At 37.3% G+C, this 14853-nt stretch overlaps 1 protein-coding gene across 12 annotated transcripts in view; it reads right to left on the bottom strand.

Annotated features, from left to right (window-relative positions):
• GRID1 (glutamate ionotropic receptor delta type subunit 1) overlaps positions 1–14853 on the bottom strand; it is a 574706-nt gene that overhangs the window by 96175 nt on the left and 463678 nt on the right. For all 12 annotated transcript variants that reach the window (XM_090144797.1, XM_090144806.1, XM_031602451.2 and 9 more), the window contains 3 exons: positions 13687–13860; positions 2235–2396; positions 367–486 (listed from right to left, as the gene is read on the bottom strand). In XM_090144797.1, the coding sequence (XP_090000923.1) occupies positions 367–486; positions 2235–2396; positions 13687–13860 (456 nt within the window). The remainder of the gene's footprint in view (positions 1–366; positions 487–2234; positions 2397–13686; positions 13861–14853) is intronic.

The raw sequence follows: 14853 nt of genomic DNA, 5'->3' as shown, positions 1-14853 counted from the left end.
CTTACACCTTTCTATATTTAGATAATTTATAATTACAGTTAGCTTCCTTAGTAAAACAAGTCAGTTATATCAATGGCACATTAATTGAAAATAAAATATATGAATTGTGCAGTCTTAATTATTACATTCCTAGTACTGTTATGGTACTGTATCATCACTGTATATGTGAAAACAACTTGCAGGACTCTTCCCTAGTAGAATAAAATTAACCTTCAACATTTAAGCATGTGAGAAATTTGAAAATATTTCTTTTATGGTAAATTTCTTCTGTGGTGTAGTGGTAACTCAGTCTCAGAAAATATTTTATCCTGTGTAATAGAATTTATATTATTTAGAGGAAAACAAAAGAGAAAAGCTTATCTTTACCCTCCGGACATCTTTGCCAAATGTTTCACTGTAGCTAGTGCCCAGTATTTCAAATTGAACATAGGGGTTGGCGCCATCTTCTCTGAACTCCATAACACCAGTAAGCCCAGTTATATGGCCCTAAGGAAACAATTTTCAAATTTTCAAAACTTTTTGCCTTTACAAACACTCATTCTTATTAAAGATACAACAAATCCACTCTGAAAATGTTTACAGCAAACTTAAACGTAGCAACTACATGTTCTTCAACAGCCATTTTTGAGGAAATGGCTCCAACACTAATATATCCACTGTAAATTGTATTAGGAAGTCATCAGATCTTTATCTTCACAGAAACAGACCCTAGAAAACAGGACTGTGGTGGAACATGAGACATCCTGTAACTGAAAGCAGTCAGTTGAGTACTGGAGTTGAATTCAAAGGCATGAACTCGAAGTCCAGCAGAAAATGTGATACTTGCTGTGCTTACAGGAGAGGCTGAAGAAAAGATGAAATTTGAAGAACTTTTAAAACCTCCCTGTAAAGTATGGCCAAATTTGTTCTGCATTTGCAGCAAATGCCAATTGAGATGAAACTAAATTCTGAGTTAATTTAGTAACAGAAGATCACATTTCTTAAGAATGACAGAGCATGACACAGCACTAGAGCAAAAACATTTTGTCAATATACATGGACTACTTCGAAAGTAATGCCAGCTATATTATTATGTCAGCCCATGTCACAGGTGCCTGTTGGTGGCATGGCAGTGGAGGCTGAACCTTCCCACCAAGCTTCCATTACATTTTGCATTACATTTTGTTGCCACGTGACAGATGGCAGCAGAGGAGCAGTCTGAAAGAACAGCAGATGACATGGAAGTGCACATGAAGCAAAGAGGTAGAAATGAACTTTTCCATGTGGAAAAAATAGCACCCGTTGACATTCACTGATATTTGCTGAATTTTAGGGAGACCAAACAGTGGATGTGAACAGAGAGATGTAGTGGGTGGTGGTACATATTAGCAGTGGCAGCAGCAGGTCACCTCTGCTGGTGCAGATTTCTTCAAGCATGGTATGCAGGCTTTTGTTCCTCACTGGCAAAAAAATGTACAGCTAATGATGGTGACTATGTTGAGAAAGACCATTCTGTAGCTGAGAATTTGCTCTATCAAATAGTGTTATTGTGCTTTGTATCTGTTGTAATTTCTATGGAAACAAGCAGGAGGCAGTACTTTCAGAGCAACCACTGCTTTATATAAAACAGGTTGCTTTTACAAATACATGCTAACGTTGTTAAAGTATGAGCACTTTTTCAACTGGTATTTGTGATCAAATATCTTTTGTATAAGAGGCTGTCATGCATCTGTAAACCACAGTACTGTTCATATTTGATTAATTCAACATATTGCAAGACAGTTTAAACAACTTAGCTAAATCACACTGCATTTGCTCTGGGCTACACCACAAAAAGAGATATTTAACAATGCTCAACTAACTTATGCAGCTAGTTGAGCAGCAGTAATTGGAACCTAAACTTTAAACCTTGCTGACTGGCCCCTCGAGCTCCTTAAGCTTTCTTGACAAAAGGATTACAACAAATGAACACATCTATCTATGTGACTGCTTCTAATCACATGACCTCCACAAGAGGTAGCTACGATAGCAACAGACATAGAACACACATCAGTGGAGTAATGCTTGTGTGTGTGTAATTTGCAGTAAATCATTTGCTTTATTAACAATAGATCATTTACTGTAGCTGTAAATCACTTGCTTCTAATAGAAGTTAAACAGAGGTCAAAAGCCTCTTCAAAAGCTAAGGAGAACTGAACTCAAGGAGAACTGAAACAACTCAATCTTGCAGACAATTGTGGTTTGTCTACTCTCACCTTCTTAATAGTCTCAAGCATGGATCGTCCTCCGTTCCAAGGCTTGGTGGATTTCCTCATGCAATTCAGACTTGCCATGCTGTGCCATTTCCTGTCCTCCAGTTTTCTGTGGAAAGCATTGGCTAGCATGAGCACACTGTCATACAGGTACAGGTTGGAAACCTGCAAACAATAATAACAATGAGCCTCTTTGTTTATTAATGCATCTTTCCAAAGAAACTATAAAAACAAGAAAATAAAATTAAAAAAAAAAAAAGAAGAAGCAAACAGCAAAAAAAAAAGAAGACATATGTAAAAACCAAAAGCTAAGCACATTTGAGATGTTCAACAGTTAAGGTAATTCAGACAAACACAGGTATTTGCTCCCATCTTCTTCCTTCCAGCTTAGCAACTGGGCTTTTCTGGCCAAGGGATTCTGATGCACTGCCTTACCTGCACATTACCTACAGTACTGCAGTGCAGTGAAGATGTAAAAGATTGCAACCCAAATATAAAATCAAGCTACAGAAAGAGTACAGCTATCTATCAGTAGAAGTGGAAGTCAAGGATTGCTACCCTGTCAGTCATTTCAGCAAGAAGAAAAAGATGGAACAGAATTAAGCTCTTAGTCTTGCTCATTTGAGCAATCTTGGTAATTTCTAGCACAGCAAAATACAATACTAACATGTCTACTTAGCATACAGGGAGAAGAAACAGCAGTATTATTTTCGTCTCATCATCTCTCTCCACCAAATACAAATGAAACTGGTCATTGTTCTACTTTCTTGGGAAATATGTCAGCCTTCTTATCCTCCTTATGAGAGGTAACAGCAGTAATTGATGACAAAGGCTCTAATAAGAACTACACACTAGCGGCATTCAAATGTTGCTTTTTCAAAGTTTCTTCTTCCAAACCAAGACATAGCTGCTGATACAAAATCAATGGTGACGTGTGGCAGTATCACTAAGTGGTAAAATTAGTGGTAAAACGTTAGCAGTGGCAGTTACCTAGAAGTAATTTGAAAAAAATAACTAGATACTCTCTTCAATCATCTTAATTCCTCTTCAAACCTATGCACAGATTCAGGGGTCTTGATTTTCTCTTTACTAAGCTAAAATGAGCAGTTAGCATGAGGTGCCAGATCCATGATTTAATTATTTATTACACTAGAAAGATATTCACTGAGCTGAAGGCTTTAGCCATGGTGACTTATTTATCATTTGATTTCTGTAATTCACCACAGAAGGTGGTGCCTAGAGATGAGTAGAAGGCTACATGTGAAATTTAATGCAATGGCATAATTCCTAAGAAACGTCACTCGTCTGTAAAGCTTAAACATGTAATGCTGTTGCAACACTGTCTAAAACAAACTTCTAATATCTTAAGATCTTAAGGTTAAGAAATAAAATGTTCCATATTCCATAATCTGGTGTTCAACATAAATTGAAAGCCTAGTCATTTTGAAAAGTTTTCTGGTGGATGTTAATCTGATCAAAATATGCAAAAATATATATGTAAACAAATATGTAAATTTCTAAACAAATATATTAAAACATATGTAAACAAAAATTACTCTTTGAACAGTTTAAATTGGAAGAAAATAAAACACTAAATACTAAGGATACTCCCATATTTAAGTGACTAAACACAAGCAAGGATCTTAATGCAAACCCTAATAAATACTATCTCTGAGCATGTCTCCCATTTGGTTTTGTTAGTATAATCTACTTTCTCTTCTTTTCTTTCCAGAATTCACCTTATCTTCTTATCCTTTTCCTTTTACAAGAGTTTCCAGAGCAGCTACTTTCCATACTTCCTCTTTTTAAGAAAAGTATGAACTTAAAGAGTTAATAAGATTCCCAAATTCCCAGCAACTAAGTTTTGTTTTTGTTAAGTTTCTTCTGCTCAACTGCATTTGCATTGTTCTGCAGATACTTTCCAAACAGCTTTCAATTAAAGCAACCAAGCAAATCCTTATTATTCAACAACACTTTTCCTCTTCTAGTCTCCGCAAAAAATAAAATTTAAAAACTGCTAAGCAGTACAGTTTATGTGTACAAAATGTAAAAGAAAAATGAAATTATGAGATTTCTTACAGGCCACCAGATACAGATCCTCTCCACTCCCCTTTACGTTTCTTTTTACATCTACATTTTCAACTGACAGCTCATCGCCATGTCGTGGAGCAGCCACAGAGCAGAAATGCTTTGTATTTTCTTAGTTTGGCACTTTTTCAGTTCTGGAGAAATGCAACCTCATTCCCAAATCCAGTTTGCTTGGTTTGGTAGTAGAAAGCTCGAGTAACATCAGGTGACTTGGTACTTCCTTAGTGCTTTTCTTCCCATCTTATGACATAGTTCTCCACATATAATGCACCAAAAGCTTGAGAGCAGTTATGTTGACTGTCTTAGCCTACATAACCTTGCATACAACTCAAAGACTACATGATGTACAAAAAAACAAGCAAACAAAAAAACAACACACACACACACAAAAAAAAACACCAACAAAAAACAATCAACAGTCACCTGTTTACCAGCCTAAACAAAATATTTTAGCTTGTTCCATAATGGATTTTGTATCACAATTGTTTTATTATTTTCCATTGGAAGAAAAATGGATATAAATTGAGTGGCAGAAAGAAAGGGTCTGCAGAAGAGAAGTTTCACACTATTTACTTCCTTCTGTCACACATCTGGAGATGTGCAGCAAGGCAGACAATCATTTCAGGAGACAGAGCAAGTTACTTTTTTTTGACAAGGAAAGCCTACTCCATACATCCTGCTGTACACACTGATCTACTGCTATTTTGCCACTTCAGTTTTATCCCATTGCAAATTTTGTCCAAAAAAACGAGCATAAAGTACTGTTTAATCAGCAAAACAATTATAGACTCATACTCTGAGTATCCAGCTCCGACAGCAGTGAACTACCAAAATTATCCCAGAAAACAAGGTCATTTTGATGCTTCACAGTTACAGAGGAAAACCCAGCTCCTGTACATTCACAGTAATATAGAATAAATGTCTTTGCTTAACCCCAAATGGGAACCAGCTTTATGCTAGAAAATGCAGTTGTGGTTCCAGTTCTAATCTGATGCCTGAGTAGTTTCATATTAACACAGCTGAACAGTTGCTTCCTTGAAACCTATAGGCGTGGAGTTTTCTGTTGGTGTTTTCTTTCCTTTTTCCTAGCAATTTCCAGTCTACTAAAACCAGAGGGAGAAGAAAAAGAAAACAAATTCTGATTGTTCTAGACCAGGAACTTTTATCTCCTTTTCTCCTAAATCCTCCCTAAGGTAGAAAAATAAGAATACTAAAACTACTCAAATATGCTCTTCTTCTCTAAGTCACATTCACTTTATGCTTTAAGTCATTACTGGGTATTTTTGGGTAGAAAAAAAAGATAATGAAAGCAAGACACAAATTTTGGCCTGATGTCACATTAAATCCAGCGTGACAATAATTTCCTTTATTTTCTATGATATTCTATTTAATACCTTAACAGTCCTACAGGCCTTCAGCACTTATCAAAGAAAATAGTTATAACAACCATGCTCACAACAAGCTGCTATTAACTTGCATATCTTTCAAGGCCACCATAAGTCACTGTATTTCAGATTAGACTAAAATAAAACAGTTCATTCGGAAGGGACCTTCAAAGGCCATCGAGTCCAACTGCTTGACTGCTCCAGGGCTAATCAAAAGTTAAATTAATGAGGGCATTGATACCCCAAGCCTATTCATGTTCTAATGTTTGATCACCCTCAAAGTAAAGAAACATTTCCTAATGCCTAGTCTGAGCCTCCCCTGCTTCAGATTTATGCTGTTCCCACCGCACCATCAGTTCCCAGCAGCACAGCCTGGCACCTTTCTCTGCTTTCCCTGCTCAGGGAGCTGCAGAGAGCAACAAGGTTACCTCTTGGTCTCCTCCAGATTAGAAGAAAACTATTTCAGAAGAAAACAGTCTTCTACAAAATCTCTGCATATGTACTGGATGGTAACCTCCAGAACAACAATACCACAAAATTAAAAAGGATTAATTGGATTACAAAGCCTGTAAATACTTGCTACTGAAAGTGCACACATTCCAATTTTCAGCTAGCTATCAAATTCTGCATACAAAAATGACTCGTGAAAGGGAATTTGTGAGACACCCAAGGGATCAGCTATACCTTGTTTCCACCAGTGCCGTTTGAGAACATTGAGAGAATGGTAAATTTGAAAATTTGTCTTCAAGTAGCTATTCAGAATTGGTAGCAAAGTCAGAGAGAAGAAACAGTAAGGCAACAGACTTGACTCCTCTGGGTTTTCAAGCTCGGCAGCGTTACTTATTTCCCTTACTTACAGTTCTAAAGAGTGGGGAAGGACATGTATCTGCCTGCAGAGATGCCCCTTTATATAACAAAACTTCCTAGATAAGAACAAAGTGTTTAATTTCCATCCCACTTGAAGGAAGAAGCTGTAATTTTCATTTCCTCTTTCACTTGCTGGGAGCTGTAAGAGCTGAATAAATGCTTTCTGACCTATCTACTGTAAAAATGATGGTGACTGTTTTACCAATATATTAAAGTGTTTGCACTGTACATGAGTAACTTCAGATTTGTTCCACTACATATTCCAAAAATTTATGATTATGAACCTTTCTGATCCTGTGAGGAACCTGTTTTCACAAAGAAGAAAACTGCTGCCATGCACTAGTTGAGCAAAGCAAATTTTCAACAAGAGAATGAAAATCTTTCCATATTTACATTATTAAATGTGATTTTCAAGAGACTTCTATATGAATTCCGTAAGAATTTCCAGAGTGAATTTACTTTTAAAGTAGAATATGAAAATAGCTTTTAGCTCCCTCAAAAGCACTAATCATTCCTTTTCAGGGAAGGCCAGCAAGCTGCAAAGACTGACCCCAAATCTGATCTGCTAGCAGTGCCAGAAGTCCAGATAAATAAGACTACTGAGAAGATCAGCTGGGAAGAAGACACTCAGATACAACTACTTCAAAAAGGTATTCCCAAACTCTGCATCTGTACCCTGCTGCTGCCAAAATCATCCTGTGAGTTAGGCACTTATGTCCCTAATGACAGGATGCTTCTTGCCAGGAGTACTGAAGATCGATGGTTTACTTATGCTCTAACAGCACATTTACAAGGGTACCGTAAGGAGGGAGAGACTAACAATTTGACCCATTTAATTTTCTCAAATTAGTTTTCAGAGCCCATTGTGAGACTTTGTGTGAGTGCCTATGTTTTAAATGTATGCTTTGCTGCTCATGGAGAACAAAATCACAGCCAGCTGTCTGGCATTCATGAGAAAATCAGAGTCAGAAAACAAACTTTCATTAAAGACTCAAATGTCAGCTTCAAACTTCCAAAGGGCTATTTATTATCACGGAGGCAAACGAAAGCCTGAATAAAATCTTCAGAAAATCATAACAGAAAACCATACCACAGAAGTATATTTAGGCAAGCTCTCTAGTGGTAAGGAATTTAACGAGTACATTATTTCGTGCTTTGTCCAGTCTAATTTTAAGTGTTTCAAAAATGGGACTTCCAAAGCTTTATTTGGAAGTCTGCACTATCAGAACCTTTTTCTTCTTCTTTAAACTGATGAACAATTTTTATCTCCTTTATTATTTTCTTTATACTGTTTTACACATCTCACACCACTCATCTCCTTACCTACAGCTTCTGTTCTCTGCATGCTTCATGTCCTTCAGCTAGTTTTTGCAAGCATTTATCATAATTATGTGTATTTTCCTTCCCAATATGTTTTCTAACAACATGTTGACAATTAAACAGGGCCTGGATTACACTGTACAGCTCAAAACTTGTCAGCTGAAGGCACTGGCATTGCTTACTACACATCTCAAGAATTTGGCACAGCCAACGCTCCCAGTCTGAGAAAAGTTTAGCAGAAGATGTTTGATAAAGGAAACTGAGCACAGCACAGTCACACCGGAGGACAAACGGTAACACTAAATTGCAAAAGAGAGTATAAGGTCGTAATTTTACTTTCTATCATATATAAACAAATATGGCAGCATGTTATGTTTTAGAGGCAATAAAAATGAAAAATTGAGGAGCTAACCCTTGCTTCCTGCCATTGTCATCCACTCTCTGGTAAAGCACTGAACAACAACTCAGTGAAATATTTAATTATGCAAATGGAGAACTCCAGAGGTCAAAAGAGCTAGTCTAAGTAGAGGGAAAAAAAATAACTTCACAATTTATTTGGGTTTCAAAATCCAGACTCTCACAAAATTGCATTTGGTCAGAGGGCACCTTTTTTTTCTTTTTTTTCCCCCCTTCTTCTAATGCACCTTTTTAGAGGTGCTGTGGAGCTTGAGAGAGAGATTATGCCTGCAGTGGGCAGTGAAATCTGTTCAAGACTACTTTTCATTCATTCTGTTCTCTGAAAAATATTTCAACTATGACTGATGATCCAGCCAAAAGTCCAAACTAAGGTGCTAAAGACACGCTATATTAAAGGTTTCACAACAACAGGAAAAGAAAAACGTGGCTCATCAATTCTTGATGACAGAAAGTATATGTTTTAATAGGGCTCAATCAATATTTACTGCTTTCAGTGGCACTTAACAGATGTGTCAAATGAGAGTCAAGCTGTTTAGCTGGATAAAACTGCAGGATAGGAGAATTAAGTTAATACAGGCAAAAACTTTTACAAAATATATCTCCACGTACAGTAGTTAAAATGCAGTAATTCTGGAAAAGAAGACAGTTCTTAAATAAAAATGCAGTTCTGAAGAAGCAACTGCTAAGAGATGCCTCCAAAGATATCTCACGGTCAAGTCTTTGGAGAATGACATGGAAAGAAGAGTAGATGTTTCAAGGAATATCCTCCTACACTTCTCAGCATCTTCTCTTCAAATATGTCAAACCATGCCAGGAATAGTTCTTCAGTAGAGAGGCAAGATATTGAATCCTTTTAGGAACAGCCTCGTTATTTTTGTGACACAGTTTGCTAGAGTTTTCTTCTTTTTGATTTTCAAATCTTACTATATACAATTGGTTCACATTCAATAATTTCAGATACCCTGTGCTCATTAATATATTTTACTATAGACAGACTCTCACATAAATTGAACTTATGAACTGTAAACAGCAAATAAGGGATGAAGGTAACCGGAACAGAAACCAGATTTCTGAAGAGAAATATTTCTTCAAAAACATAACAAGAAAAACATTCTGATTTTATAACTGAACACATCATGAATAACATTGAGGAAGAAAAAATGATCTTCAAAAATCTGTAAAATTAGGTCTGAAGTAATCTAAAAACTTCATTAGCGGTAATCCTACTAAACATCATTCAGTGTCATATCGAGATACAGATAGGGCATATCTGAGATGAAAAGGATTTGTTATAAATCCTAAAGTGCTTCAGTATACTTTCTCCTGTTGATGCAGTAATGACAGTTCTGATGGTCCAAACTACAGGATACTCGTTGGCACTGGAAAACAGCAAGTGCTAAAGTGTCTTTACCATTTGTAAAAAGAAGAAGAGGGACACAGGAAATCACATATGAAGAATCAATCAAAGATTAACATAGATCTCTGAATTCAAATAAAATGACCAAGATGAAAACCTTATGAAGACTTCTGAAGAAGAAACCCAGTTGATAATACGTGCAAGAAATAAGGGCATGAGCAAAACTGTGACAAGTGGGTTGATAGAGTAAGATTGGACTTCCACAATGCTTTCAGAACAGGTGAGGTTTTGGATAAGCTTGCAGAACAGCCTGATCTTTAAAAGCTTTGTCAGAATGCCAACACGATCACCCACTGAAAAACAACTTTCCAGGATACGGTACAAAAGACACCGGGAACAAAACTGTTCCAAAAAGATTTTCATTAATTTAGCCAGAACAAAGTTAATAATCCTGGATGTAAATGTTTCTTTCTTTACTAATGCTAAAATTGCTAAATTCTCTCCTAAACATCTTACAGCTAGAGGCTGGCAGAATTTAGCTTATTCGTCTTCAAAGTCGTTAAATAAATAATTAACTAACAATAGCTGGTAAGTAACCTTGACAACAAAGAATTATTAATTTCAAATTGCCCAAGGGAGAATGAGCCAGGGATTTTCAAACTGTGGTGTTAATCAAACTACTTCAAAGCAACGCAAGGACTCAGTGCTGGCAGGCAGTCACTGCCTCTGGTGGATTCACGCAGTCTGACACAGAGCTAGGAGCTACTGCTGCCTTTGGCAACACGGGTAATTTAGTGATGTACTTCTGCACAGCAAAAGGTCAAAACTATTTTTTAAGCAAGAAAAAGGGAAACAGAGGATTGAAAGTACCTGAATTACAGAACCATTAATAATTAATTCATTAACTCAGTCATACTGAGAAATGAATATAAGCTCTATTCCCAACAAGATGTTACATAACATGTTTAGACAATGTCTAATAAAAATGCAGATACAGAATGCTACAGACATAATTGCACGTGCTTAGAGCATCCTATATTCAATTTGTAGAAACTTAAAGGTAACATAAGATATACTGAGGGCAGTTTATCTGAGAAAGTGGTAATAGTATACAGTGCCCTTCAGTGTTCATGATATTACATTTCAGCACGACTGGACAAGAAAATTATAGAATCAAGTTCCACAAAGCTAACTATACACCTCTGCACCTCTTTCTTCTTTCTAAGAATTAATGGGCAAAGAATAACATTACTTTTCCATTCTCTTAATGATTGTTTCTAAGGTAGCATAGTATTTCTGAAAGACAAGAAATCACAATGCTGAAGATGCGTTACTTCTCAAAACTCACATTTGTGAACTAGTAGGAAGAGTATTTAGATTCCTAAAGGTTCTTTTGTCAGTGAACTTGTGTAATAGGCTGTGAGGCTATTCAAGCCAGCAAACCAATTACTGGTTTAGCAAATAACTTCCTCAGAGAAGTCTCTCAGAGCTCTTAGGATGAGTCTCTGAATTACATCATGCATAAGCTAGCTTAGTCAGAAATATTCAAAATCCTGCTGTAAGGTAAGACTGTTCCCCAATAAGTGATTTTTGGTGCAGGTTACATTATTTTTTTCAGCATAATGGAAATAGTTTTGATCCTCTGAAATGACTGACCTTTGCTCTCCTTACAGCATTTCTCAAAATTGCTATCAAACATCAAAAGTCTCTTTTCTTTCCATGAAAAGACAGGCATAGACTTTCCCCAGTGCAGAAAGAGCAGACCAGTGCTCAGAGATATCATTTATGCAGCTGGGATTTCCCAAACTTTGCCATCAAATCCATTGTGACAGAATCTGAGTCTGGCAGAGGCTCTTTTTGAGGAGAAAATGCCCACACACCTTCTCTTGAAGGATTTCAATCTCTGCAGCTACGACTTGTTAAAGAGCACAAACAAGTAAAATAAACACCTCCATTTCCTGTTCCTTTGAAAATCTTCCCCCCCTTTACAATTCTCTTTTGGGAATTTTCCTACTTCTCCTGGCTTCCCATATGTCTCACATTTTCCCTGCTGAAGCTCTGCTAAGCCAAAACAAGTTACCCACTAGCAAGGACACCCTTTCTGAGCAGGTTGCAGAAGCCCAGAAAGCAGGCAGCCCCTTCCCCACAGCCTTACCAAGCCCTAAATTGACACACACAATACCTATGCTTGTTGACTCATAGACTTGACCTCTGCATACTTACACCATCCCAGGTTAAAATTACATTTGCAATAGAAAGTGTGTTACCAAGCTTACATGCTCAGTCTGACAAAAGTTTTCTGTTTTATACAGCAGCTTGTACTATACTATACAGGAGATTCTTAAACTGTCTAAAATAAACCAGAAATGCGTAGAGTGCCACTGAAAGCCCAAGATCTGTGCTTTAAAATTATTGCACTATGACTGGAAATACCAATTGAAACTGTTTAAGCTTAAATTACTGCAAGAAAAATTCTGATATCTGTGATAAATTTTGAGATTTTGCCTATGCCAGAGTAAAATCATAGTAGCATCCTTCAGGGGTCTGTACTGAGACTGATGCTCTTTAATAATCTATAGTAGGATTGAGTGCACCGTCAGCAAGTTTGTGGATAACAGCAATCTGTGTGGTGCTGCTGACGTGCCTGAGGTTGCCATCCAGAGAGACCTAGATGGACTTGAACAAGGCTCAGGAGAATCTCATGAAGTTGAATAAATCCAAGTGTAAGGTCTTGCACTTGAGTTGTAGCAACTCCCATTTATCAATACAAGTGGGTGGAAAAGCTGTATTGAGCACAGCCCAGCCAGAAAGAACCTGGGAGTATTGGTGGATGACAAGCTGAACATGAGCCAGCAATGTGCCATTGCAGCCCGGAAAGCCAATCATGTCCTGGGCTGCACCAAAAGAAGCACTGTCAGCAGATCAGGAGAGGTGATCCTGCCCCTCTGTGCCAGTGAGACCTCATCTGAAGTACTGTGTTCAGATATGGAGTCCTCAGAACAAGAGCTGTGGACCTGTTGGACTGCATCTAGAGGACGGCCACAAAAATGATCCAAGGGATGGAACATCTCTCTATGAAGAGAGGTTGAGAGCTGGGGCTGTTCAGCCTGGAGGAGAGAGAGGCTCCAGGGAGACCCAATATCTAAGAGGGGGCTATAAGAAAGAAGGGGGCAGACTCTTTAGCAGGGTCTGTTGTGACAGGACAAGGAAAAATGGTTTCAAACTAAAAGAGAGAAGACATAGAAAATATATATGAAAAAAAGTTTTTTTACAATAAGGGTAGTGAAACACTGGAACAAAGTTGCCCAGAGAGGCAGAGGTGCCACCACTGGAGACACTCAAGGTGAGGCTGTACAGGGATTTGAGAAATCTGATCAAGCTGTAGATGTCCCTGTTTATTGCAGGGGAGTTGGACTAGAAGACCTTTAATGGTCCTTTCAACTCAATCAATTCTGTTCTATGAAATCTGTTATCAAAATCTGGAACTCAAACCAGTAGTGCATATTTCATATGCTCTAACAATTATCGGCTGCTGGAGACTTCTGAGACTATTGAAATGGGACAGATTGAATACATCAACTGCACTCAGTCCATTTAACTAAATATGAAACACTCCACAGCCCAATACATATCAGAGTTCCGTTATGCTCCAAGATTAATACTTTTATATCAGATACCTGAGGATTAATATAATAAAAAAATAGTAATGCCAAAAAGCTATAATGACACAGGTTGTTGTTTTTTTCTTCATGTGGAAAAAGATTCATAAAAGGATGGCATACCCAAGATCATCTTTGAGTTAGTACAACTGATTTTTAGTACCATGGACATAACATTATATCTAAAACACTTGGTCCTGCAAAAATGAAATAAAGCCTTAAATCAGGAATAACTGAGCAAAAACTACATGCACGGGTTTATCTGTACTCATTTTATTCTTCCTCTGAGGTAATTCAGTCACAGAAAACTATCTCATATCAAATTCCTAAAAAGGACTTTTCTGCTGGATGTAGCTACTGACCTGCAGCATCTGAAGATAGCCTTCTTGTGGATCACAGAGCAGTGATGATATTCGGTGATTGTTCCTCATGCACCTCTGATTATTGTCCTTTGAGAGAGGGAAAATCTGCCGGATAACTGTCATCCTCCCAAGAGCACTATGTACCAACTCTAATATTTCATTATCAGTGATTTCCTGTAAATGGAGACACAGTATTTTAGAAACAGACTTGTCCAGACATTTTAATTTGTATCTATAATTGTTTGAAAAATGTTTTTAAACAAAGGGAGAATCAAAAGTTACAGATGCACATGTTTTGTCTAGAACAGAAGTTCTTCTTTTATGTTTAATAACAGCATTTTTTAATGTGCTATCTGAAATAAAGAAAACAGCTTAACATAGCACCATCTATTCTGGCAATATTATCATATTGTGAAAGTAGTTCCTGATAGGAAAAAGCCCCAAAATAGCCTCAATAGATCTCAAAGTAAAGAACAAGAAATGAAATATTTACAGATAGAATAGAACATCACTACAGCCTCAAAACAAAACAACAAATACAAAATGTAACCACCTATAGGAAATACAGCCCCCACCTCTGAGAACAACGTTGTGAGAACATTTTTCCCATAAGAACATTAAATTATTTCTTCAAACTAATCCTTATAATAATGACTCAATCAAGTCTTTTGAAGTAATCGATATTACAAAATCAGAAAGCAGGGAAGCTTCATGGAAGGGATGGATACATTCAAGAATGTAAATTACTGCACAGAGAATAATTTACAGTAAGATATGAAGAAAATTCATGATAAGGGACAGATACTGCATCTACTGCCCTTATGTTCCAACTGATGCCAACTCAACTATACGCTCTATGTATTCTGTACCTAAACAAATAAAAACCTCTTTTCTTACCCTTGAAACAAATCACTTGAAAATTATGAGTTTATCTGATCCTGAAATCATAACAGTAGCGCAGCTTGTGATGGCTATCAGCTGCCATGGAGATTCCTTCCCCACAGGGAATGTGGCAACACTGTCTGCATTCCTCCCTTCAGGCACATCCATCACAGAGAATGGCTTTACAGCCGAGCTCCCTACCACTGCCACCAGCAGCCTTACACATCACATCTCCAACATCAGCTGGCTGTGCAACCTGCACAGCTGGGCCAACTCATGGCCAAG

This window comes from Phasianus colchicus, chromosome 8, assembly GCF_987193195.1.
Source record: "Phasianus colchicus chromosome 8, bPhaCol1.hap1.1, whole genome shotgun sequence".
Classification (NCBI taxonomy): domain Eukaryota; kingdom Metazoa; phylum Chordata; class Aves; order Galliformes; family Phasianidae; genus Phasianus; species Phasianus colchicus.
This window is presented reverse-complemented; position numbering and strand designations above follow the sequence as displayed.